This window comes from Elaeis guineensis, chromosome 5, assembly GCF_000442705.2.
Source record: "Elaeis guineensis isolate ETL-2024a chromosome 5, EG11, whole genome shotgun sequence".
Classification (NCBI taxonomy): domain Eukaryota; kingdom Viridiplantae; phylum Streptophyta; class Magnoliopsida; order Arecales; family Arecaceae; genus Elaeis; species Elaeis guineensis.
Genome location: NC_025997.2, coordinates 119,511,429 through 119,535,707, shown reverse-complemented (window position 1 = coordinate 119,535,707; position 24,279 = coordinate 119,511,429). Strand labels below are relative to the sequence as shown.

At 37.6% G+C, this 24,279-nt stretch overlaps 1 protein-coding gene across 3 annotated transcripts; it reads left to right on the top strand.

Moving 5' to 3' along the window:
- The first annotated feature begins 134 nt into the window (after positions 1-134).
- On the top strand, positions 135-15,501 carry LOC105045503 (protein LEO1 homolog). Of its 3 annotated transcripts, none has more exons than XM_010923805.4 (12): positions 135-400; positions 2,640-2,995; positions 4,553-4,664; positions 5,520-5,702; positions 6,433-6,609; positions 10,621-10,752; positions 10,943-11,122; positions 11,884-12,015; positions 12,811-12,927; positions 13,029-13,274; positions 14,734-14,874; positions 15,229-15,368. In XM_010923805.4, exons 1-11 carry the CDS (start codon positions 257-259, stop codon positions 14,869-14,871), a joined length of 1,917 nt encoding a protein of 638 aa, XP_010922107.1. In that variant the 5' UTR covers positions 135-256; the 3' UTR covers positions 14,872-14,874; positions 15,229-15,368. The 3 variants fall into 3 exon arrangements, with proteins under 3 accessions (XP_010922107.1, XP_010922106.1, XP_010922105.1); XM_010923804.4 differs by having other exon boundaries at positions 4,550-4,664; positions 15,226-15,364; XM_010923803.4 differs by having other exon boundaries at positions 154-400; positions 4,550-4,664; positions 15,229-15,501.
- Positions 15,502-24,279: the final 8,778 nt, after the last annotated feature.

Genomic DNA, 24,279 nt, shown 5'->3' with positions numbered 1-24,279 from the left:
AACTTCGTCATTAAAAGTCCAAATATCAAGTCCGGGTGGGAACTCGGGACCGTGGGTGTCGGATCCGGTTTCAATGGGCTAAACTTAGCCGCTCCGCCTTATAAAGGGAAGGCGACGCCAAAAAAGAAGCGCAATCCCCAGCGTATTAAAAAAATCCGAGTCCGAGAAGCTCCGGGCCTCCGACTGCTGGGGAGGCGAAGAAGATCGCTTCCTAAAGCCTGAAGACCAGAGAGAGCGAGGGAGAGAGAGACGGTGGATGGGAGGGGAGGGAGACATGGAAGAGAAAACGAGGAATCAGATGATGCAGAACCTCTTCGGCGATCAATCGGAAGAGGAGGAGGAGGCGGAGGAGGTCGATTCCGAGCGTGAGGCCGCCGCTGACCACTCCGATTACCCCTCGGTATGAAACTGCACTCGTATTGATCTGGATTTCTTTTGGGTTTTCTCCGATTTCTTGAAGTTTTGGGACTCCAATTTGGGTATTTGATCCGGAAGAATGCGACCGATCTTCCTCATGTCCATCAAAAGATCTTATTTTTGTATCTGAGCTAGGGTTTTAGGAAATAGAATGAATCGTGCTGTTAATTCTTGCAGCGATGAGTTAGCATTTATATTTGTTTTGTTGCTGATGTCAGTCACCTAGACATGGATCTCTTGAACCTCTGTTTAAATCTTTAAATGAAAATGGAAGGTGATTTTGTTGTTGTTGTGCAGAAGATAATTTTTTTATGCATTATCTGATGCAGGACAGCACAAGATTTGCACAGTTTAGTTAGGTTTATTCTTTTAAAAACTAATGGAAAACTAGTTTTGTTGTTCTTGTGCGTGAAAGTTCCACTTTTTAGGCATTATCTGAAGCAGAACAGAAGAAAAGATGCAAAATGTAGGTTAGTTTTTTTTTTTTTTTTTTTAATTGATGGAAAAATAGTTTTGCTGTGATTGTGCGTGAAAGTTACAACCTTAAGGCATTATCTGAAGCAGAACAGCAGAAATGTTGCAGCGTCTAGGGCTAGTAGATCTTAAGGCATTATCTGAAGCAGAACAGCAGAAATGTTGCAGCATCTAGGCGTAGTAGTTTTTTTTTTTTTGGTAGGTGGGGGTGGGCTTGTGGGGGGGGGTTAAATTAACGAGAGATTTACTGTTCTTGTGAATGAAATTTACAATTTTTAGGTCTTATATGAGGCAGAACAGCAGAAAAGTTGCAAACTTTAGGTGCTGTTCAGCACCACTTTCATTTTTTAGAAATAAAAAATAAAATTTTGTTTCCATTTTATTTCTCAATTTTTAAAAATATTAATATGTTTGGTATAGCCTTTTTTTAAAAAAAGCAGAAACATGATGATGGTGGTTGAGGTGGTGGAGGCAGTGGAAGAAGTAACAATGGTGGTGATGGTAGTGAGCGATGGAGGTGCTAGTGATATAATGGCATGGGAGTGGTGGCAGTGGCAATAGTGATGATGGGGACACTGACAATGTGGTGGTGGTGGCGATGATGGTGCTATGGCAGAGTTGTGGCAAAGCTTGTGGTGGTGGTGGTGGTATTCGAAGGTGGTGTGAGTGGCGGTGGAAGCAGTTGTGGTGATAGTTGTTGAGATGACAGTGGTTGTAGTGCTGGTGGTGGGGGAAACAATGGCAGTGATGTCTTTCGTGGTGATGGTGGTGGTGGTGGAGACGATGGCAATGGCCGTAGCCATGATGACAATAATGCTGGTGATGATAGCGGCAGTCATGGACCCATGGTAGCAATGGTGGCATCAGTAGAGATAGTATCGATGGCAATGGTAAAAGACATGAGTTTCTTGTTTTTGAAAATGATGAAAGTAAGAATTCCTTTTTTCCTAGAAATAATGAAAATATATTTTAAAAATAGAAAACAAAAAAATAGCACCAATGGTATCTTTTTACCTTGGTTTCTATGAATTTGTTTTTTAAAATAAAAGATAAGCAATAGAAGTGATTCCATACAGGATCTTAGGTTTAGGTTTTAAATGACTCCAACAGCTGCGATTAGTATTGGCATAATATAAGTATTGGGTGAAACTAATTGGAGGTCCATACCAACTTATGGATTTGATTTAATTAACAGAGAGAAAAAGTTTCCTTGAAATGAATCAAAAGTAAGTTTATGGGACTTTGTTTACAGTGTTCATATCATTTTTGAAACAAGTATATATTACAGATAGTAACTGCACATACCTAATCATTTTAAGTCACTTTGATGCAGGTCAATCATATTTAAGCTTAGATTACATGCATGCATACATAGACTAGTAAGTTTGTGCAATTTTGTAACTTTCGACAATGATTTTTCATAAAACACATGCTAAAAACCTTTGAAACAATCTCTACACGCATGCACATGACCCTTCAAGAGGAAATTCTTAAAGGCCAACTAAGTATGGGATACTCTAGGGTTCAAATATTATTTGCAAACTGTATTAATTTGCATTTAGAGCTTGGTTACTTTTTCAAGTAATTGTGATTTCACCAATGATGAACATTTTATGCTACCATTAAATTTAAGTGTGATTTATATTACCTTTTCAATGATTATGATATTTAATAATGTAATTTAATAGGGCAAAGCTAGGCTTAATTTACATTTTCTCACCAGGCTCTTGTTCTTGTTCTTTATTTAGGATGAGGGGGAAGGCGAGGCTGAGAACTATGGTGAAGGAGAAGGTGAAGGGGAAGGTGAAGTTGAGGGGCAAGGTGAAGTTGAAGTGGAAAGTGAAGCTGAAGCACATGATATAGATCTTGACATGGCAGAGAGTGAAGGTGAAAGGGTTCAGAGTTCTCCAGAAAGAGAAATTAGTGACCAAAGGATGGAGAGTGAGGCAAAAGATGCTGAAAGTGAAGAAGAAGGCTATGGCCAAAGAGTAGTAACAAGCAGGAGACGAGAAGTAGTCGCTAGTGAATCAGAGGGATCCGAGGAGAATCATTATGCTGATCATGATAACGAAGATGTGGAGGTTGATCATCCAAGGCAGCCAAGGTAATTTTTTTTTTAGTCATGCATTTCTCCTAGTGCATACAAGTGTTTATCTTTATGAGTGCATGCTTAGACTGATGTCATGATTAAAACAAACAAAAGTTACATACCAGCTAGGAAAATCTAACGGTTGTTGTCATTTTCTCAAATTACTTACTATCTCCGTAGGACATCTTCATACTAATTCATTTTGGGTGACAAGGTAGAAATTTTATGCATTAACAAGGGCAAATTAAAATTCTGTTCAAGTTCAAAGTCCAAGCAGTTGTTATGCTCTAGTTTTTGGTGGAAGTCCTAGGTCTGAATCTTACTAAGGTGCTCTAGGATTTTTTTTGGACATTGAACATATGCATAGGCCATATGGATGTTGTAATCCTTTGTTTGTTAGGTCAGCATGACAAAATTTCTAGGAAAGCAAATACAGGATTAAATAATAGAGAAACTAAGAGAGAAGGGAATCCCAGGCATGTTACTCAGATGCTGTCCTTAGGATAGGTATTTGGCCCCCAAATGTGCAGCCAAGCTCACTGTGATCTACCCCTGAGACACTGTGGAACCTCTCACTAATGGCCCTCCTTGCTATGCATGCAGCAATGGATCTGGACCTGCACTGTGATCTCAAAGCCTTGTAAAACAAGGATTTAGGTCCTAATGATACGTCCGGCGGGACACCGGGATGGGGTACCATTCCATGTGTCGGGATGGAGAACCATCCTAGTATTCCGATTGGGATGTTTTGAGACATCTTCTGTTTCAGGTGTCTGGATGGGGTGGAACTGCAGTGCGCCTCATTTCATGGAAAAATCGGGACAGCCCTGTCTCACGAGATTTAAAACCTTGTCGCAAAGAAAGAAAAATTAAGAACTTTGAAGAAGCTAACATTAGGGAAAGTGGGTTGAGAGTTTTGAGATTTTTTTCCCACATATTCACTCTCTCAAGGAAGGTCGCAATAAAAAGAACCAAGCCTCATGTTCATCTTGGAACCATCTGGTCATGCACATTCTGTTACCACACTAGGACGTTCCTTGCATCCATAACCATTTTGCAGTGGATATCAAAACCAAAGACTTGGTCATATAATGTGGAATAGGCTTGAAGTATTTGACTAAGTTTGAAAGGCTTGAATGCATAAGGTTCAATATTTTTAACAACTAACAACCAAGTGTGAGAGGAGTTATGGGCTTGGCTTACTTGGTCACAACAAGTACATTACCACAAGATGGAGGACTTCCCTCCAAATTTGAATCTTATATAAATTCAAATTCAAACATTAGTACAGGTACCCTATCCCCCCCTTGCAGGCCCCTGAGGGAAAAAAGGAAAAAGATTTTTGTTTTGTTCAGTTTACTCTCTATGGGACAGTTTGGAGGTTCATGAATTATTTTTTTTATTTTAATCATGAGATTCATGACTATGTATTGCTAGGATGATATTAGCTAAAAGCTTCTATTGTAAATTTGCTTGGAGAGTTTATATTTTTTTAATCATTTAGTTGTTGATTCCTCATTGAAACTTTAATATTAAGGGTTAAAAGCATTTTCTTTCTCAACTCTGCAGCAGGTTATTGGATGAGCAAAAAGATCATGAAGTTGTTCGTGATGTTTTTGGGGACTCTGATGAGGAAGAACTTGCTGATTATGGTGCTCAAGATGAAATTGAGCGGGATTCACATGTGAGACCGAGGAATATTGAATGCTCGTTGTGCTAAAAAAGGATTTCTGTTTTCTCATTTACACTTGATATGATGCTCTTTATTTGTGTTTAGTAGATGAAAATTGTTTGTTCCATGGGATTCTTGTTTTTGATCAACATAGCTAGGTGAAATGAGTTCCAGTGTCAGCATATATTAGATTGCTAAACCCGTGTTTCTTGAATGCTTTTTATCTGGCTTGTGTTTGCAACCATGCTGACAAGGGAAGATGCCTTGCTATTCATGTATTGGCTTACAAAGGATTAAAACATTATAAATCTAGCTAGCAAATAGAACTAGAGGAGATAGTGTAGGATGCTAGTATATTGCAGCCTGGAGCCAGAAAGAAAAATGGAAGCTGTGAAAAATGACTAGAAGAAAATCTCTACTTAGAAGAACTGGCATATAGGAAGCAATGCTTCTCTGGGAATGATCCAGGTGACCTTATATTTGATAGGAACTGTTAGATGCTTGTTGTTTAATGTCTTCATTGTCTAGGCAAATAAAAGAACCAGGACATTATATTATTTCCCTGCAGAATTGGTGGACTGTGATAGATACTTATATGTTAAAAGAAGTTCATTGCAGGACTGTAAGGTGGGTTAACTGAACTATTCAAAATTGTCTTTTTGAGAAAAAAACTTTAAAAATTAGATCTCCAGGGAATTAATGCTTATGAAGATCAATTTCATTGGATCATCTCTCATTGTTGGCCCTTTCTCCATGCTGGCAATTAACACTCTCCATCCTGTTTTGCTTTATGTGCAATTTGTTTGCTATTTTTGGCTAAGTTTTTTCTTCCCTAACAAAAACATTTCAATATTTTATCTTGTTCAGAGATCTATGGAGGAGGAAGGTAGCTATGAGAAAGGTTTGAGACCAGAGGAGATAGTGCCTGATTATGATGGCCGGTATGAGTCGGAAGATGAGAATCTTGAAAAGAAACCAAAGGAGAAACCAATTGGCCCACCATTGGAATTGGATATTCCACTGCATCATCCACCAGGTCAACCTGAAAGAGTGAGTCTTTATCTGCTGCTTCCGCTCACTGACAGATTCCGCTTTTGCTATGCATTATCTTCTTCAAGGTTGTATAGGGTTTGTACTATGACTTGAGGGATTATTTAACTCCATGGCAGAAGTGTTAATTCAATCTGAAAATGGATCATCCCTAATCATAATCATAATCATAATCATTTAGCCTTTTCTTAACTATTTGGGGTTGGCTTATTGGGTCCTTGTTTGCCAAGTATTTCCTATTAGATGGATACTTAACCCACTTAACTTTTATGTGTTTGTTCCTTTTCTGAGTAATTTTATCCAAGCTCAAGAAGCGTGTCTATATGGCCATTTGGTAGTTTTATGTGATTTTTCCTGTCTCATCATTTGTCTCTTGCAAAGTGATTAATTTTGTCATTCATTCTTTGGTTTCTTTTAAGCTGACATCTTTATTCAATACATGTTCTGAGAGATATTATGTCCAGTCCCACATTTCCAACATATGCAGAATGGATGGGTGGCTTTGATGATTTTGCTTCCATTTCAGCCTCCTTGGGTACTTGAAATTTACTGAATTGTCATTCTGCAGAACCCAAAAGCACATCTGCTTCTTTGTCCTGTTCTATAGGACTCCTTTGATGCAGAACATGCAGTTTGATCTGTTTATGAGCTTGAGGGTCCTTATCAAATCTTTGACTTTGACAATTGACTGGCAAAGATCTTACTTTTAAGAAATACTCCTCTCTTGCAGATGAACATGATCAAGGTGTCTAACATCATGGGCATTGAACCAAAACCTTTTGATCCTAAAACATACGTAGAAGAGGATGTCTTTGTGACGGATGAATCTGGAGCTAAGAAACGTATACGCCTAGAGGACAATATCGTGCGCTGGAGAGCTGTCAAGAACCGTGATGGCACAACCTCTGTAAGTGAAGGCCTTCTGAATTACAATGTATTATACACCAGATAAATTTTGTCACAATTGTCTTTTTGTTTATTTATTTTTTTTTTGTTATCCATAACCTTTTTTTGCTCAATGCATTTTATGTTCTTTATGGTTTAGGTCTTAATATCTCTATACAAATTTTGTTGCAAGAGTTTGAAGTATCATTCAATTACTACAAGGTTACTTATTATGTTATTGTGAAGCTTGGGTTTCAGAAAAAGGTGGATTTAATGATGTTTCTTGGGGATCCAATGGAGTACTCATGTTTTTTGTTGGACAGTTGTTGAACAAGTTAATCATTTTTTTCCTCCCTCTTTTGAGACTATTATTTTCTTATTTGTCCTTTTCTTTTTTCTTTGTGGCTATCAAGTTTACCTATGTTCACTATTTGATTGGTAAATTCTACTTACATTAGTATCTACTGGGCAAGGTATTATGATAAAATTATATTAAGGATGTCTCAGTTGCTACTATATAAAGGTAAGTTTTTGCAAAATCAACATTATTGAATTGTTTTGGACATTAGGAAAGTTAAAGCTTGTGCTGGCTAGAGTCTTGATGGACAACTATGGTTGGCCTTACTCTGGCTTGTTGGTTTGTGGGAAACTTAGAACAGCATTGCTGAGGTCCTGTGGTGGACAAAGCTCAGGATGCATAAGCAAGAGTTCAGGATGTATAACTAAGGTCTTAGCTTTAAATTTGGCAACTGAAACTGAAGTAAATTCTGGATGGACCCATAGTGCATGTATAGTGTTTTTGTGATTTCCTCTTTTTCTTAATTTTTCCATTGACTTTGATAAAAATCTGAGCTTGAAGAGACTTGGTTTGGTAAGCAAAAGGGTTCAAGGGAACTGTGTCCCATCTTGCAAAGGACATCAAATGGACGAGGAGATTTTTTGTTTTGAACTTGTGGACCTGAGTTTCTCAAAAACTGAAAAAAAGTGGATATGCAAAGTAGCTTGTCAAACTTCATGATGAAACTGCAGCAAAGCAATAGTGCAATCTGTAAATTATTATCTAGTGGTGTATTCTTAGTACCCATCTAGCATAAGGCTTTTCTCATATCAGGATGGGTGAATATACCCAACAGCAATTGAAAGAAAATTATGCTGAAAGTCAAGTTGATGGTTGTTTTTGAAGTTTTGCTTGCTCATCTATAATGAGGAGAAGGATTTGTATGGAGGTAATCATATAATTAGTGGTGGCAATTGGGTCAGGTCGGGTCATTAACGGGTCGGGTCAGATGCGGGTCCGGTTAGAAAATATTAAACCTGAACTCAACCTGTTTATTAAATAGATCAAATTTTTAAATCTGAACCTGACCTATTTAATAAACAGATCATCCGACCTGATCTATTTAACCTGTTTATTAAACAGTTAATTTGTTTAACCGATCCGATCCAATCATTTAACCTGTTTATTAGATGAACAATCTGTTTAACCGACCCGACCCAACCCGTTTAATAGTTAGAACATTAAAGAAGGGAAAAAAAAGAGGAGGCTTAGATTTAGAATTTCATCTATAACTAAATCATAACAACAACAATCGGTTGCCTGTAGAAGAAGACCGTCCAAGATTATTGCTGTTAGAAACAGTTAAATTAGTAAAAAAAGATAGTCCAAAATCATCATAGTCTCCCTACACAAATCTTAAAACAAACCTCTGCACATTTTGACATTCAGCATAAAAAACAGAAATCAAAACTTAAAAGAATACCAAACAGAAAACAAAACTAATGGAAGGGAAAAACATAAGAAAATATATCTTGGAAGGATTAAGGAAGCACGAAAAGAGAAAAAGGAGGAAAAAATTCAAGATCTCGAGCGGCTAACCCCCCTCAGTGATGGCCGTTGGGGAAGAAAGGGCATCGGCCACTGAAAAAGGAAAAGGGAGAAAAATCCTAGATCTCAAGTGGCCAAGGCACCAAGCGGCACAATCGCACAAACCCCCTCAGCGACGGTCATTGGGGAAGAAGGCACTGGCCATCGAAAGAGGAAAAGGAAGAAAAATCTTAGATCTCGAGCGGCCAAGGCACCAAGCGGCACAATCGCACAAGCCCCCTCGGCAACGGCCGTTGGGGAAGAAGGCACCGGTTACCGAAAGAAGAAAAGGGAGAAAAATCTTAGATCTCGAGTGGCCAAGGCACTAAGCAGCACAAGCCCCCTCAGCGACAGTCGTTGGGGAAGAAGGCATCAGCCACTGAAATAGAAAAAGGAAGAGAAAATGGCATAGACGGTAGATCTGCCAAGTGCCGACAGTCGAGTGCCGATGAAGCACCTGCTCTCAAGGACCAAAGGAGGAAACCAAAGGAGAAAGGAAACCGAGGGAGGGTGGAAACACCGAAGAAGGTGGAAGCATCCGCCGGCGGCCACCGAAGGAGTGGAGCTGTGGATGATTGAAAGAGGAAACTAGAGAGTCGAGAACGAGATGGGATGGAAAAATGGATGGGACCGAAGTGGCGAATAGTGGAACCGCCAAATGACCAAACCCGAAAGTCGGAACTTGGAACCGCTCAAGCCTAAAGCCCCTAAAGGATCTAGCTGTCACGGGTTAAACGGGTTATAACCCGATCCGACTCGACCCAACCCATTTATTAAACGGGTTAAACAGGTTAAACGGATCAGCTGTTTGAAACCTGAATCCGATCCGATTATTAAACAGATTAAACAGGTCAATCCGTTTATGATCCGAACCAATTTAATGCAAACCCAAACCTGTTTAAAGCGGGTTGAATGCAGGTCGGGTCGATTTTTGCCACTCCTACATGTAATGGTCTGACTTTGTTATATGGAGAGAGCTAAGGATCATGACATCATGTATCCCTTACCTGTGCACTGGCTGTCCATTGGTGGATGGCCTTCTCACATTTTTATTCCCTTTATAATTTTATTGCAAACTCAAGTCAGTTTTATGGATTCATGTTCATAGGATGTGACTATAGTTTTATTCCATTATCCAGGCTTGGGACTGGTTATTGTACAAAACAGACAGTTAAAATAGTTATTTCTAATATTGTTGAGGAGCTCTTTGTTTGGAAGCTTAACCCTAGTCGAGCTCTAAGAGGACCAGAACATGGTAGGACCTGTATTGAGAGAATCGGGTAGTTGTGTAGCTACCTATTGCACTTTATTTGTGAATTCAGCTTAATTCTGGTTGTTTGGTGTGGTTGTTTTTTGTCTGATTTTGTGTTTTTACTTATCAAAGTTTTTTTTATGCTGATTCAATGACCACATATCTGTATTCTGCCCTGCCTTCCCCCCTCTCCCAAATTCCTGATTTTGAGCTCCTTGCTATTTCTGGTTAAGGTGAAGGCATGATTTACCTTTTCTATTACCTTAGGTGTTTAGTTGCTTGGTTGTATTAGCTGGTTTTCTTTTTTAGTAAAAGTCATGTATTATGCTCCTTCAAGTTTCCATTTTTCTTATGTTTTGCAACCTGAGATAATTTGAAGATGCACTTGGTTTTAAGTACCAGCTGTGCTGGTTTGTGTTGCTTAGCTTGTGTTTGTGCCAGACCATTTGTGCCAATTAGTGGCAAGCACTGGCCATAGCAGAAAACATGTGATGTCAATACCAGGCTTGCATGGTTCCAACATTCCTGTTATAACCTTTAGGGTGCATAAACATCATTGGTTATGTACAATTGTACATATGACAGCATGTGTACTTAAGACTGAAGCGGTAGCTTGTTAAGCTTGTCTTACTCTTCACAGTTTGTTTTGTAGCAGTCAGATCTTGGGTGCAAGCTGCTTGATTGACTTTACTAGACTGTATATCCCTTTCTGACGCAAGCACAGCCCACAGGCAATCTGCATGCGGGTGTCGGCCGGGGGTTGTGTGTCTTTTTTTTCTTTTGTGTTGGGTGGGGGGCGGGCAGGGGTACATGCACAGATGCCATAATTTATGTATTTTCCAGCCCAAACTAATTTTTCAACTGAATTCTTTATTATCTTCTGTGTGTCTAACATTTTTATGCATATTTTGCTGCAGTATGAAAGCAATGCACGTTTTGTAAGGTGGGAAGATGGAAGTCTGCAATTACTGATTGGTAATGAAGTTCTTAACATATCTGTGAATGAGGCAGATCACGATCAAACCCACCTATTTCTTCGGCATGGAAAGGTGGTTCTCATGTCTTTTCTGTTGCGAGATGATCATGCTCTGAGACTCGAGCATTTTATAACTTAGCATATGGATGATTTATGGATGGTTGTTACTTTGGTTCCATCATTTGATAATTTGGGTTTCTTTGCAACACTTTATGCCAATATGTTTGGTTAAATTAATTGCTTTGATATCTGTGCTAATGCAGGGAATCTTGCAGTCCCAAGGAAGGCTTTTGCGGAAGATGAGATGTATGCCATCTTCTTTATCATCAAAGTCTCACCGTTTACTGACTGCTCTTGTTGATTCACGTCATAAGAAGGTTTACAAAGTGAAAAATTGTATTACCGACATTGATCCAGAGAGAGAAAAAGAAGAGAAGGAAAGGGTAAGAGATGCTGGCATCCTGTCATTTCATTTTCACCATAGCTAAACTTGGCAAATATTTCATCCAGATGTTGCTCCTGTAATTTAAGAAACCACATTTTTATAATTTAGTGCATCTTCATGATTGCTGACCCTTTGCAAATGAGTTGTTACCTATTAGTCGTTGGTATGGTCATCTGTGTTCGATCAATTACAAAAGAAGTTGCTTTACCTATCCAATATTTACAACCTGACCTGGCCAGCACCTGAACAGTCAGATTGGATTCATCATCCTTTTCATCAATTTTGCTCTTACAATCCAAATTATTTTTATGCACTTGCAGATCGCTTCTGCTAGTTGCTTTAACTGAATTGCTTTTGATCTTTCAACACTATATTTTCTGGACGTTGAGTTTCTGCATCTTTGACTCTCAAGCTTATTAAATTAGTCTCAATAAATGGAGCATTTTTTGATAACTACCATTTAACTGATTATCTACAAGTCTTCATGTTTTCCTTTTTGTAGTTCATCCTCTTTGATCGATGGTCAACCAGTAGCTTGTAGACTGACAGAAAGTGAACTTGAGCTAACTGTGCTCTAGACTTGTTGAGGATCATTCAATGCACTGGACTTTTTGCTTATTAAGTCCTAGTCCTATGCTAACATCCAAATATGAGCAAGCCTATGTGAATTTATTTTCATCTCTTAAATAAACTATTTTATAAATGTTCATCATTTTAGATGTGATATTATTTTATACTGAGGGGGGAAGTTTCTTGCAGGTCGAAGGCCAAACAATTAGAGCTAATGTACTTCTTCAAAGGAAACGTGAAAAAGTAAACCGCAAGTACACACAAACTGTGAGCAGAGGACGGCAGCTTTCTCCTGGGTTTTTGGAGGAGGCACTAGATGAGGTCTACTTTTTATGATACTTATGATTTGACATTTGATTAATAACTAAATAACAAAGTGGAATAAAATTATATGAAAGTGTTTTAACTTTTAAGGTTCTTGACAAACTTGTTTGTAACCTTAGAAGATTGAGAAAGATGCTTTCACAATATTTCTTAATTCTGAATTACATTATAAACTTGTATTTTTAGTTTTGGTTTCCTCTTTTTATCATATGCAGCATATATATTATTTTTTATGATGCACATATAATCTATAAAAAATCATCTCAACTTCAAGAGTGGAACGTTTCAAAATCAACAAGTTTTTCTCCAAAGAAATGCTCTTGATAGTGCAATTGATCATTTGATAATTCATTAAACATCGTTAGCATGCTTATGTTATTGTTGGTTTCTTCTTCTGTTTCCATTCTTTTAATCTTTATTCTCATATGTGCCATGGTTTCTAATTCTTTATTATTGCTGCTTGTGTTTTTGTCATGTGCATTTTATGTGCACGTGTTGGTATGCTCATGCTCTAAGGATTGTCATTGGTTCTTTGTAGAACCAGTGAAACTAAGATTCCTATTAGATTGTCAGATCACCTTTTCTCCGAGATTGGCAAATTATGTTGCATGTTTATTTGTTGGTAATCATTTGCACTTTATTAGCTCCTTGGTTTCACTGATGTTTGCTAATTGATGCTCATTTCCTTTCATGGCTTAAATTTGTTGAGTGTGTGACTTTCTGCTATCACAAAGTTTCGGACAGTAATGGAACATTTATCTGATTACTTGATTTCATCATTCTTGAGTTCAGGAAGATGAGCCTGAAGACTATTACGGTTCTCACAGGGCAGCTTCAGCTCGTTATCATTTTGACGAAGATATGGAAGCAGAAGCACAGGCTGAGAAGCGCATAATGAATGCAAAGAGAGTGAGTTTGCATTTGCTTTCCTTATTTCCACACATATTTAATTTGCCAGTTTATTTGTTCAACTTCCTAAAACATGTGTGCTCAATTTTATGGATTATCAGTCAAATATACACAAAAATGTCCCTCGCAAACCATCCTTGCCCACAGCTCGTCCAGCAAGGCGCCAGGTAGAGGAATATTCAGAGAGTGACAAGGAGGAATCTGAATATGAAAGTGATGGTGAGGATATTGAGAGGTCACCAGCACATACAAGGGAAGATGAGGCAGACGATGAAGACGAATATGAGGAGGATGAGGCAGACGAAGAAGCCCCAGGTGCAAATTCTGTATCCGAAGAAGAAGATGAGGTAATATATATTCCTACCTAATCTTGATTTATTGTTTCGGTTTCTATCTCTGATAAATTTGGATTATTTATGAAACAACCTACATACGGTGCATGGTCATGCATGCTTGTCAGCAAGTTTAACTTAATTGGAGTAAAAAAGCCCTGCTGAGCACACTATTAGTATATTATATTTATATTAATTGTGTGGGAAAGGATTTATCATATAGTTATGAAGGTCAGTGTTATGAGATGGATAAATTTCAGGATGTTTAGAATTGTATTAGCAGAGCATGAAGTGATGGAGCAGCATTTGATGGTTGACCATGTATTAAGATGGACTGATTAAAGCCAAAGGTTCTGAAAAACACAAATGGCTTACAAAAACTTGGATTGAAGTCATGATCAAGAATTTGAGTTCTGAGAATAAATGGAACTGCATAAAATCAGTATATTGATCGCACAAAGCTGGTTCATGCCCTTAGTAAGCAATTAAAATTTCAAAAGATCGTTTTCTCTCTTTTAAAGTGCTATCCCTTCATTATCAATATTTTGATGAAACATTTGTTATTCAATCTGATGTTTTTATTGCAATGATATTCATTTTCAAAAAAACCTATGGAACACATACACGGTTCATCTGTAATGTTTTCGTTTTTCTCATATTGTCCGATCATAACTTATTAATTAGAGGTCTTGGCAAATTTTGGAGTTCAGACTTGTGAGTTTTAGATATTTTGTGACTTTCAACACTAAATTGTAAGTCATCCTTATGATTATACTTCTAAGATAACATGGACAGAGGTTGCGAGGAAGGGCATAAAAAGCTTATGTTGTTGCTGTATTTGGGTTTGATGACATTAGTAGCAAGAAAGTGTTTGTTAACTATTGCAGTTAACATTGGTATTATCATCTTTTTTTTACTATATTATCCAAACTCTAGAGTGGAGCATTCATGAAGTTCTGCATTCCACTTTTCTACAGCCTTGTGGTGTACTCTAGTTTTACTGAGTTTGGCAGGAAGTTGGATGTGAATTTGACGGATGCTTGTTGACCAGTAACATGTTGGTGCTTTTAGTTTTACCACCCCAGTTATCTTTTTTTTTTCTTTTCTTTTAATCTGAGTAGATCTTGACTCAGATATGAGTTTAATTTTTTTTTGAACATATTTAGTGCCACTTTAATTATTGAATACTTTTGCTTAACTGGAAGGCTACATATGAAATATCTCTAATCGAGATATCATAAATTTTAAGCAGAGCCTGACATTCCCATCTAAAATTTTCAAATATTGGCCGCAAGTGGTCCTTGTGTGCAAGTGATGTGCCAATGGGTGTCGTGTTAAGTGTGCGTAACTTGAAGTATTCCTTTGCAGAACATTTATGAGAATTGGCTACAACATGAATGAACTTCCAATGGAGAGGTCTTATGAACTGTAGCCTATTACTGATGTTCTATTATCAACCTTCTACCTGCTACAGGAGCCAAGGAGAAAGATCAGGGGAACTGGAAGTAGCAATCTGAAACGCAAGGAGTTAGAATTGGATGGGGAGTCTCCACCAAGAAAGACAACCATGCATCGTAGAAAGGCAGTTGTCTTTGACAGTGATGAAGATTGAGGGGTAAATAAGGAACTTTTGAGTTGTATTTCTGAAATCCTCCATGGCACAGATTTGCTGGCGTAAATAGACTGCATTTCACCAGCATACATTTAAGCAAAGACAACTCATATATTATGAGTTAAAATTAATGGCTCTGATCTGCTTGTCTTCAATAGCTTACTAGTTAAATGATTATACTGTGCCCACATGACTGTCCAATTACAATCAGGCAAATAAACATATTTTCCACCCATCATCAAACTACACTTGAGAATACACCACCACCATAGTAGGTTAATACATGATATGAGATCTGGAACGGTCGTCTGTCACAATTTTGATGTATTTTTCTTGTCGTGGTGTCATGTTCAGCAGGAGTTGGCACTGGTGCCACTAAATGATGGTGGGGCTCTAGGCGCTGGTGGGCTGCATTGTCTACGATCACAACTCCATGCAGACTTGTTGCACAATGAAGTATATATTTCACCTTCTACACCATTTTTTCTTGGTTTCATTTTTAAGCTAGAAAGAGCTTGTGCTCTTGTTACCCTGAGGAACTTGGGGCCTTGAATCAATACACCAGATATAATGGTTGAATAAGTAGTTTAAATTTCTACTTATAATTATGATGATCATTATATATTGTAAGCCCAATGTCATATTCCAGCAGTTCATCCGATGGGCCGTTGGGAGATTCCTAAGATTGGTCCCGTAATGGTTTCTGAGATTCACAAGATTGGTCACCGTGATGGTTTTTAGTAAGGTGGAACCCGGATTAAATGCTGCCATGCAGTGCACAGGGGTCTAAGCATTTGAGTCAAACAATTCTTTTAGATATTAATGCAAATTGACTCTTAGTTAGATAGCATACAAATTCTGTCATATTGTCTTTTGATAGTAGGCATGCACCAGAAGGGTATGAAAGTCCATGATTTACAGCAGAAATTCATGAAATTTCTATAAAATACTTATATGTTATGGAAGAGGCGTGCCTTCAATTTATTTGCCTATGAAAAAAACGCTTGCAGCCTTCGCATGTACATTTACCTCCCACAACTCCCTCTGTTATCATAATCTCATATATATCTCCAAGATATCCATAAATGGATAGACAAGGGAGTAATAGGAAGCATAAAGTTTTAATGCTTTTGTATTATCAGTGACAGAGCTACATCCATGTATTAGTAGCCAACTTTCATCCCCTCCATGCAGCTTAAAAGCTCATTGAATGTGAGTTGTCTGCAGAAAATACATCGCAGTATGGGATTATCATGTATGCTAAAACGTTGTTATATCCAAAATGCCATAACATGAGTTATTAGCTTGTAACCAAGTAAGAGTGATTGAGATAAGCAGTAACGGAATTCAACAAAATTAGGTAGCTCTACTGCCATCTGAGAGGGTGATGGAGACCAAAATAGGACAGTTGGGTAGCTCTTCTATAGCGTCTAATCTGGTGAACGGCAATGTGGGAACTGCCATCCTCTGTAGGCGATGGTGTTGGAACCATTGTTGCCTTTGCTTTTTGTTGTCAGATGTGTTGAACTAGATGTTGTTGAAGGCAAAAGAATTAAGACTTATCAAGGGCTATGGGCGATCGGTTGTCGATAGGAGTTACCACTCTGCAGATTGTAGATGCTCCTACACTATTGTTCTGTTGAACAGAAATCCAATGCATTTTTTTGAAGTGCATCATTGGCTGAAGGTGAATCTTGCTATCTCTTGGTTTTATCTTGATAGAAAGGCAGGATACCGGCAGGAGGTTTGCTTTGATGGATGGACAGTTAAGAAGAGCTGATTGGGATCTTATAGAGTGCATCGATCAGAGGTTAACAGGCAGAAGACAACTTTTATTTCAAGCAGTTTCGCTTCTTTTGCGGACGTACTTCACGACTTCATATCATTCCGTAACATCTTAGAAAAAAAAAATAAAAAAAAAAATAAAAAAATAAGTTAAAAATACTTATCCTCTTCAGGATTGCTGGTAGAGGAGCAAAAGAATCTGAAAGACTTGGTCTGATTTTAGGAGATCTCGATCCACGTCAGGTACATCTTTCTCTTTCCTCGGGAGCGGTTAGGGTTTCAAAAGAGGGTCAAGAGTCGGTTAGGGTTTCGAAGAGGAAGACAAAAAGAAACAGGAGAAGCGGAAGACAAAAAGAAACAGGAGAAGCGACAGGATCCAGAAGGTTCCGAACTCTTTTATTGTGTTGGGTTCGGGTTATAGATTCAGCCATCAAACCCAACAACCCACTCCGACAAGCCTAAAAAATATCCTCTCAAATTTCATTTCACATTTCATTTAGGAATATTTGTATTTCATTTCATATTTATATTTCATTCTTGAAAAATGTCATCTCCATTTAAATAATGTTGCATTTCATTTCAGAAATATTGCATTTACATTACCTGTAACTGCATATAAAAAGGAGCTATAACAGAGATTCAAATCATGCAAAGAAAAATATGATTCAAATCATGCAAAGAAAAATATTCAGATTCCCTCCAAAACTTTTCTTTCTCCGATCTGAACTCCCTTCCCAATCTGACCTTTCTTTTCTCTGTTAATCTCCTCCATCTCAATTCTATCTTCAGATTTACACGTACATCTCACTGAATTCCTCTGGGAAAATCGGGATATTACAAAATTTGGTATCAGAGTTCAGATCTGAACTTTGAACCTGCGGCAAGACGACCTGAAAACAGTAGTGAAGCTTGCTTGATACTGTAATCGGCCATCTATGGTGTTGCACAGTCCAAGTTAGAGATCAGTAGCAGAATTTTCATTCAATCAAGTAAGACACTCAACATCAGGTAACACTCTCAAAACTGATTAGATCTATTTCCAGAATAGATTGCGATGAATGTATCAAGGTCTACAAGGGTGATTACTGTTTCAATAAGTTAGGAACAGCAACTTGGCCTCATGAAATCATCATTGGCCACCCTGAATTGAATTACTGTAGCCAGGAGTTATAAAAATTTTTAATCTCTGTCAAACAGTTTCAAAATAGATTTTAAAATTTTTTTTTGGAGTGTAGTAAAAAATGGCAGAAAGAACCAGATTAAAAGATATCTGTGAAAACCTACGAGCACCGGAAGAAAGAATGCAAACACTTACCACAGACTGCCACAACCATATTGAAAACAAATTACAACAAGTATCTGAGGAATACAATACAAAGTTGGGTGTGTTTGCAAGACAGTTAGATGAAATACAGATTGAGGAAAGATAGAAATATGAAGCTTTACAAATTGAAGCTGCAAGGAGGCATGAAATTATGATGCAAGAACAAAATCGCAGGCATGAGCAGTTGCGGAAGCTAATTTCGCTGCAGCCATCAGTTTCTCAACCCACTCCTTCATTCACTGCAAACAACAATCCATCAGCCCCAAAAAATGGAAAAACAAACAGTTCGGAGCCACCTGGCTATAGCTCATCAGCAGTAGCAACTGAAATTAGAAGTAAAGGAATACTACCCACAACTTATCAACCATTGGATAGGATGGGTGATATTCAAAATAGGATCCTACTTTACCTACCTTATCCAAAGTTGGAATTCCTTACCTTTAATGGTGAAGAACCCGGAGAATGGAGCAGTAAGAGTGAACAATATTTTAAAATATATCAGATTCCAGTGGTTCAATGGGTGGAAATTGCTACAATGCATTTTATGGGAAAGGCACACAGATGAAAGGAAGGATACTTAATTGATAAACCAAATTTGAGTTGGGAAGAATTGGTGGAAGCAGTGAATAGAAGATTTGACAGTAAAAATATGAAACAATTGATCAGAGAATTTAATAAATTGGTATAGTTAAGTACTGTGGAGAAGTATCAAGGAAAATTTGAGGATATGAGAGCTAGGATGATACAATATAATTCAGCATTAACCGAAAGATATTTTATAGAAAGCTATATCAGTGGGTTAAAGGAAGAATTGATACCCTATATTGATTTATCTCATCCTACAATTTTAGAAGAGGTGTACGAACAAGCTAAGTTACATGAACAGGCTTTGTTAATGATGTGGAAAAGGAATAAAATAATTTACAAAATACCCACAACTAAGACAACAGAATATTTTCACACTAAACCAGCGGTACAGAAGGAAAACACAAAATCTCAAACCTTCAGAAATCAGAAGTTATTTCAGAAGGACAACAAACAACAGTGGGAACAAAAAAGAGCGACTGGCCTGTGCTTCAAATGTGGAGAAAAATATCATCCGGGACATTAGTGTTCACTGAAGATGAATCAATCTGTTAATGCCACAATAGAAGCTGATGAAGTATTTGATGAACAACTATTGTAGGAAGAGGAGGAAGAAGAGATAGAGGAAGAGACCATGACAGAAGAAGAAAAAGATAAAGACATAGAAATAGCTGTATATGTCTTAATGGGATAAAACCAAAATGAAACTATTAAGATTCAAGGAGAAGCTAATCATAAAACTCTAGTCATTCTAATTGACACAGAAAGTACTCACAACTTTATTGATTACCAAGTGGCTAAAGAAGCAAAGGCTACAATTACTGCAGCAAACCCATTAGTGGTAACAGTGGCAAATGGACACAAAAGTGTTAAGTAAGCTCAAATGTGTCAATTTTAAATGGACTATGCAGGGAGAACAATATCAGGCAGATTTAAGGGTGATTAGATTAGATTGATCTAGCATAATTCTGGGAATTGATTGGCTAAGAACCTATGGTAAAGTAACCTTCGATTATTTAGATAATGCTGTTACTTTTATTAAGGAAGGAAAATAGATGACATTGAAAGGTATTACAGAAGGATTTAAATTAAAGACTACTAAGGCCAAACTTCAAATGATCACTGCTACATAGTGGTACAGGTCTGGACTTAAAGGAAATTGTTGTGCAGTTAGGCAACTGAAAAATTTTGATGAAAAAAGAACAGAGACAGAGATACCTGATTCAGTTAATAAAGTATTAAAACAGTATATTGATGTATTCCAAGAGCCTAAAGAATTGCCAACCAGTAGGCCACAAGATCACAGAATACCTTTGTTATCGGGCACTAATCCAGTTAATATCAGACCATACATATATATATATGAACAGAAAAATGAGATTGAAAGACAAATACAGGAAATGCTTAAAACTACCATTATTCAGCCTAGTACCAGTCCATATGCTTCACCTGTATTATTGGTAAAGAAAAAAGATAACAGTTGAAGATTTTGTGTGAATTATAGGCAACTCAATAAGGCAACAGTGAAGAATAAATATCCTATACCCTTAATTGATGATCTTTTGGATGAGCTTGAAGGATCTCAATATTTCTTTAAAATAGATTTGAGATCAAGTTACCATCAAATCAGAATGAACCCAGAATATATATAAGACAGCTTTTAGAACTCACATGGGCCACTATGAATTTTTAGTGATGCCCTTCGGATTAACTAATGCGTCAGCCATATTTCAAGCTACCATGAATGAGGTGTTCTCTCCTTATCTTAGAAAGTTTGTGCTAGTATTTTTTGATAATATTCTGGTATACAGCAAAACCTTAGAGGAGCATGTAGAACATCTCATTGAAGTATTGACTATATTAAAAAAGAATTAGTTATATGTAAAAAGATCTAAATATTTTTTTAGAAAGCAACAAGTGAAATATCTGGGACATAATTTTCAAAGAAGGTGTGGCAACTGATTTTGAGAAGGTGATAGCCATGCAAAGGTGGCCTAAACCATCTACATTGAAGGATTTGAGAAGATTTTTGGGGCTCACAAGATACTATAGAAGGTTTATAAAAGGATATGGATCTATTAGCAAATCTTTAACAAAGCTACTTAAAAAAGATAATTTTTATTGGGATGAAACCACACAAAAGGCATTTGAGAAGTTAAAAGAGATAATGTCTACAACACCAGTTCTAGTTATGCCGAATTATTCCTTACCTTTCACTTTGGAGGTAGATGCCAGTGGATATGGAATTGGAGCAATCTTCACACAACAAGGAAGGCCTGTAGCTTACCTCAGTAAAGGACTAAGTGAAAGGAACAGAGCACTTTCTACCTATGAAAAAGAATTCCTAGCTATTTTGCTGGCTGTAGAAAAATGAAAGCACTACATTAGTTCCCGACCCTTCATCATTAAAACAGATCACCAAAGTTTAAAATACTTATAAGAACAGAAAGTAACTACTGCAGCACAGCAAAAAAGTATGATGAAGCTTATGGGGTTGAATTATGTGATACAATATAAGAAGGGGAAAGAAAATTTGGCTGCAGATGCATTATCGAGATGGGGAATTGAAGAAGAAAGGGTACAAGCTATTACAGCAGTGGTACCTATATGAAGTTTGAAAATAGCTAACAGTTATGAAGAGGATCAACAGACTCAACAAATTATAGCAGAAGTACTCATAGAACTAGAATTACATACTGAATACATTTATAAACAAGGAGTGCTTAAGTACTAAGAGAGAATTTACATTGGAAAAATAGGAGAGTTGAGACAGAAGCTCCTAGAACTTATGCATGCTTTAGCTTTAGGAGGGCACTTAGGAATGAACCATACTTATAAGAGAATTAAGCAATTATTTTATTGGCCAGGAATGAAACAGCAAGTGGAGAAACTAGTAAAAGAATGTGAAAATTGTATTAAAAATAAAATTGATGGAACTCCATATGTAGGGCTACTACAACCTCAGCAAATTCCCACACAAGCTTGGCAAGAAATCAATATAGATTTCATTGAGTCATTACCAAAATCAGAAGGTAAAGACACTATATTAGTAGTGGTGGATCGGTTAACTAAATATTCATATTTTATTTCTTTGACTCATCCCTATACAACACAGAATGTAGCAAGATCATTCTTAGACGCAGTATACAAGTTACATGGGATGCCACAAAGTATTATATCAAACAGAGATAAGATCTTCACCAGTCAGATATGGCAAGACTTATTCAAATTAATAGGGGTCAAACTACATCAAAGCATTGCCTATCACCCACAGACTGATGGACAAACAGAGAGAGCAAATCGATGCTTAGAAACATATTTAAGATGCATATGCTTTTACAGTCCGCACAGATGGCTTAAGTGGCTATCCCTGACTGAGTGGTGGTATAATACCAACTATCACTCCTCCCTAGGGATGACATCTTATCAAGCTCTATATGGACATCCACCTTCTGTGTACCCGGTAGTCAACATGGACACGCAATAGTAAAGTACAGTGGCAGATTGGAACAAAGAAAGAACTAAGATGATACAGATATTAAGAGACAGACTTAAAGAAGCACAAAATCGCATGAAACAGAATGCAGATAAGAAAAGAATAGACAAAAAATATCAAGTAGGGGAAATGGTATATCTTAAACTCCAACCCTACCGACAGATTGCACTAGCCATGCGCAGAAATTTGAAACTTACCTCACAGTATTATGGACCATTCAAAATACTAAAAAAAATTGGTCCTGTGACTTATGAGCTTAATTTGCTCGAGGGATCTAAAATATACCCCGTATTTCATGTATCTCTACTCAAACGGGGAATTCAGAAACTCGAGCAAGCAACACCAACAGTACCCTTCACAGGAGAAGAAGGACAACTGTCAGTCCAACCAGAAAAAATTTTAGACAGAAAAATGGTCCGCAAGGAAAATAGAGCAGTTACCAAAGTATTGATCAAATGGGGCAACCTCGGTGAAGAAGAAGCTACATGAAAAGACTACTGCTCACTCAAGAGCTAGTTCCCTCAATTTGATCCTTGAGGATAAGGATCCTCTGAAGAAGAGGGGAATGTAACATCTTAGCAAAATAAAATAAAATAAAATAAAATGAGTTAGAAATACTCGTCCTCATCAGGATTGCTGATAGAGGAGCAAAAGAATCAGAAAGACTTGGTCTGACTCTAGGAGATCCCGATCTACATCGGGCACACCCTTCTCCTTCCTCGGGAGCGGCTAGGGTTTCAAAAGAGGGTCAAGAGTCGGCTAGGATTTCGGAGAGGAAGACAAAAAGAAACAGGAGAAGCGACAGGATCCAGAGGGTTCCGAATCCTTTTATTATGTCAGGTTCGGATTATGGATTCAGCCATCAAACCCAACAACCCGCTCCGACAAGCCTCAAAAATATCCTCTCGAATTTCATTTCATATTTCATTTAGGAACATTTGTATTTCATTTCACATTTGTATTTCATTCCTGAAAAATGCCATCTCCATTTAATTAGAGTTGCATTTCATTTCGGAAACATTGCATTTACATTACCTGTAATTGCATATAAAAAGGAGCTGTAACTGAGATTCAAATCATGCAAAGAAAAATATTTAGATTCCCTCCAAAATTTTTTTTCTCCGATCTGAACTCCCTTCCCAATCTGACCTCTCCTTTTCTTGTTAATCTCCTTCTCTATCTCAATTCTATCTTCAGATTTACACATACATCACACTGAATTCATCTGAGAAAGTTGGGATATTACACATTTATTATATTGCGAGAAGAGGGTGCTGTCAGGAATGGAGACTATCAGGAGAGACTTTGGAACAGAGGTACCGGCGTGAATAGAGGCATCCTTTTCATCCAGTCCCTTGGAAATTGGGTGGTTTGGAATTATCTACTCTGGGCCCTGCTCAGCCATGAGAATTTCAAATGCCCGGAAAGGAGTCCCCAAGGTGGCTCCACCCTTCAGAATTCTTTTTTTTCTTTTTGGGTACATCGGAAAAAGGTTTAAAGAGGGGAAAATAGGCTGACTTCTGCATTGATCATTGAGCTGGAAGGTTTTATTTTGCTGAAAGTTTTCCACGCATTATTTCAAATCGCATAGGAAAAAAAAAAAAAAAAAAGGGAAAGGAAGAGTGGATGACTTCATTCCAGTGAAATATACTCGTAGATGGTGTTTGATTCGTTGTTGGAATCGAAATGAATTAGAATGAAAATCGAAATGGTCATAATTTTTGAAATATTTTATTCATGATCGAAATCAAAATCAAAATAGAGATTTAAATTCTCAAGGCAGAGTCAAGAATGAATGTTAGGAAGATTAGATCATTTTCATTTCACTCTGAAATAGAAACCGAAATGAAATTTCTACCAATCAAATGGTTAGAACAAGAGTCATCTATTTTTATTCTCATTCCAAGTCCAAACTCCTTACCAAACAACCCTCCCCTTGATGTTTTCGTGCCTTTGGAGTCTAGCAGCCTAGCTGAGGTGGAACAACTTCTGGCAATGAGAAATAGAGGCGCCAGAAAAACCTTTGCCGCAGTGGAGAGGGGATTTAACAGGAGCGTTCTTGGTTAACAGCTTCTACAGGTTTTTGAATAATGGAGTCTTGCACCCACAAGCCAAAGATCTGTGGAAAAGCCTGGCGTTGTTCTTCGAGTTCTCTTTTTTTGGGGCTCTTTCCAGCTTCTTGATAGTCTCTTTATATGCTTTGGGTGCGCTAGGAGTA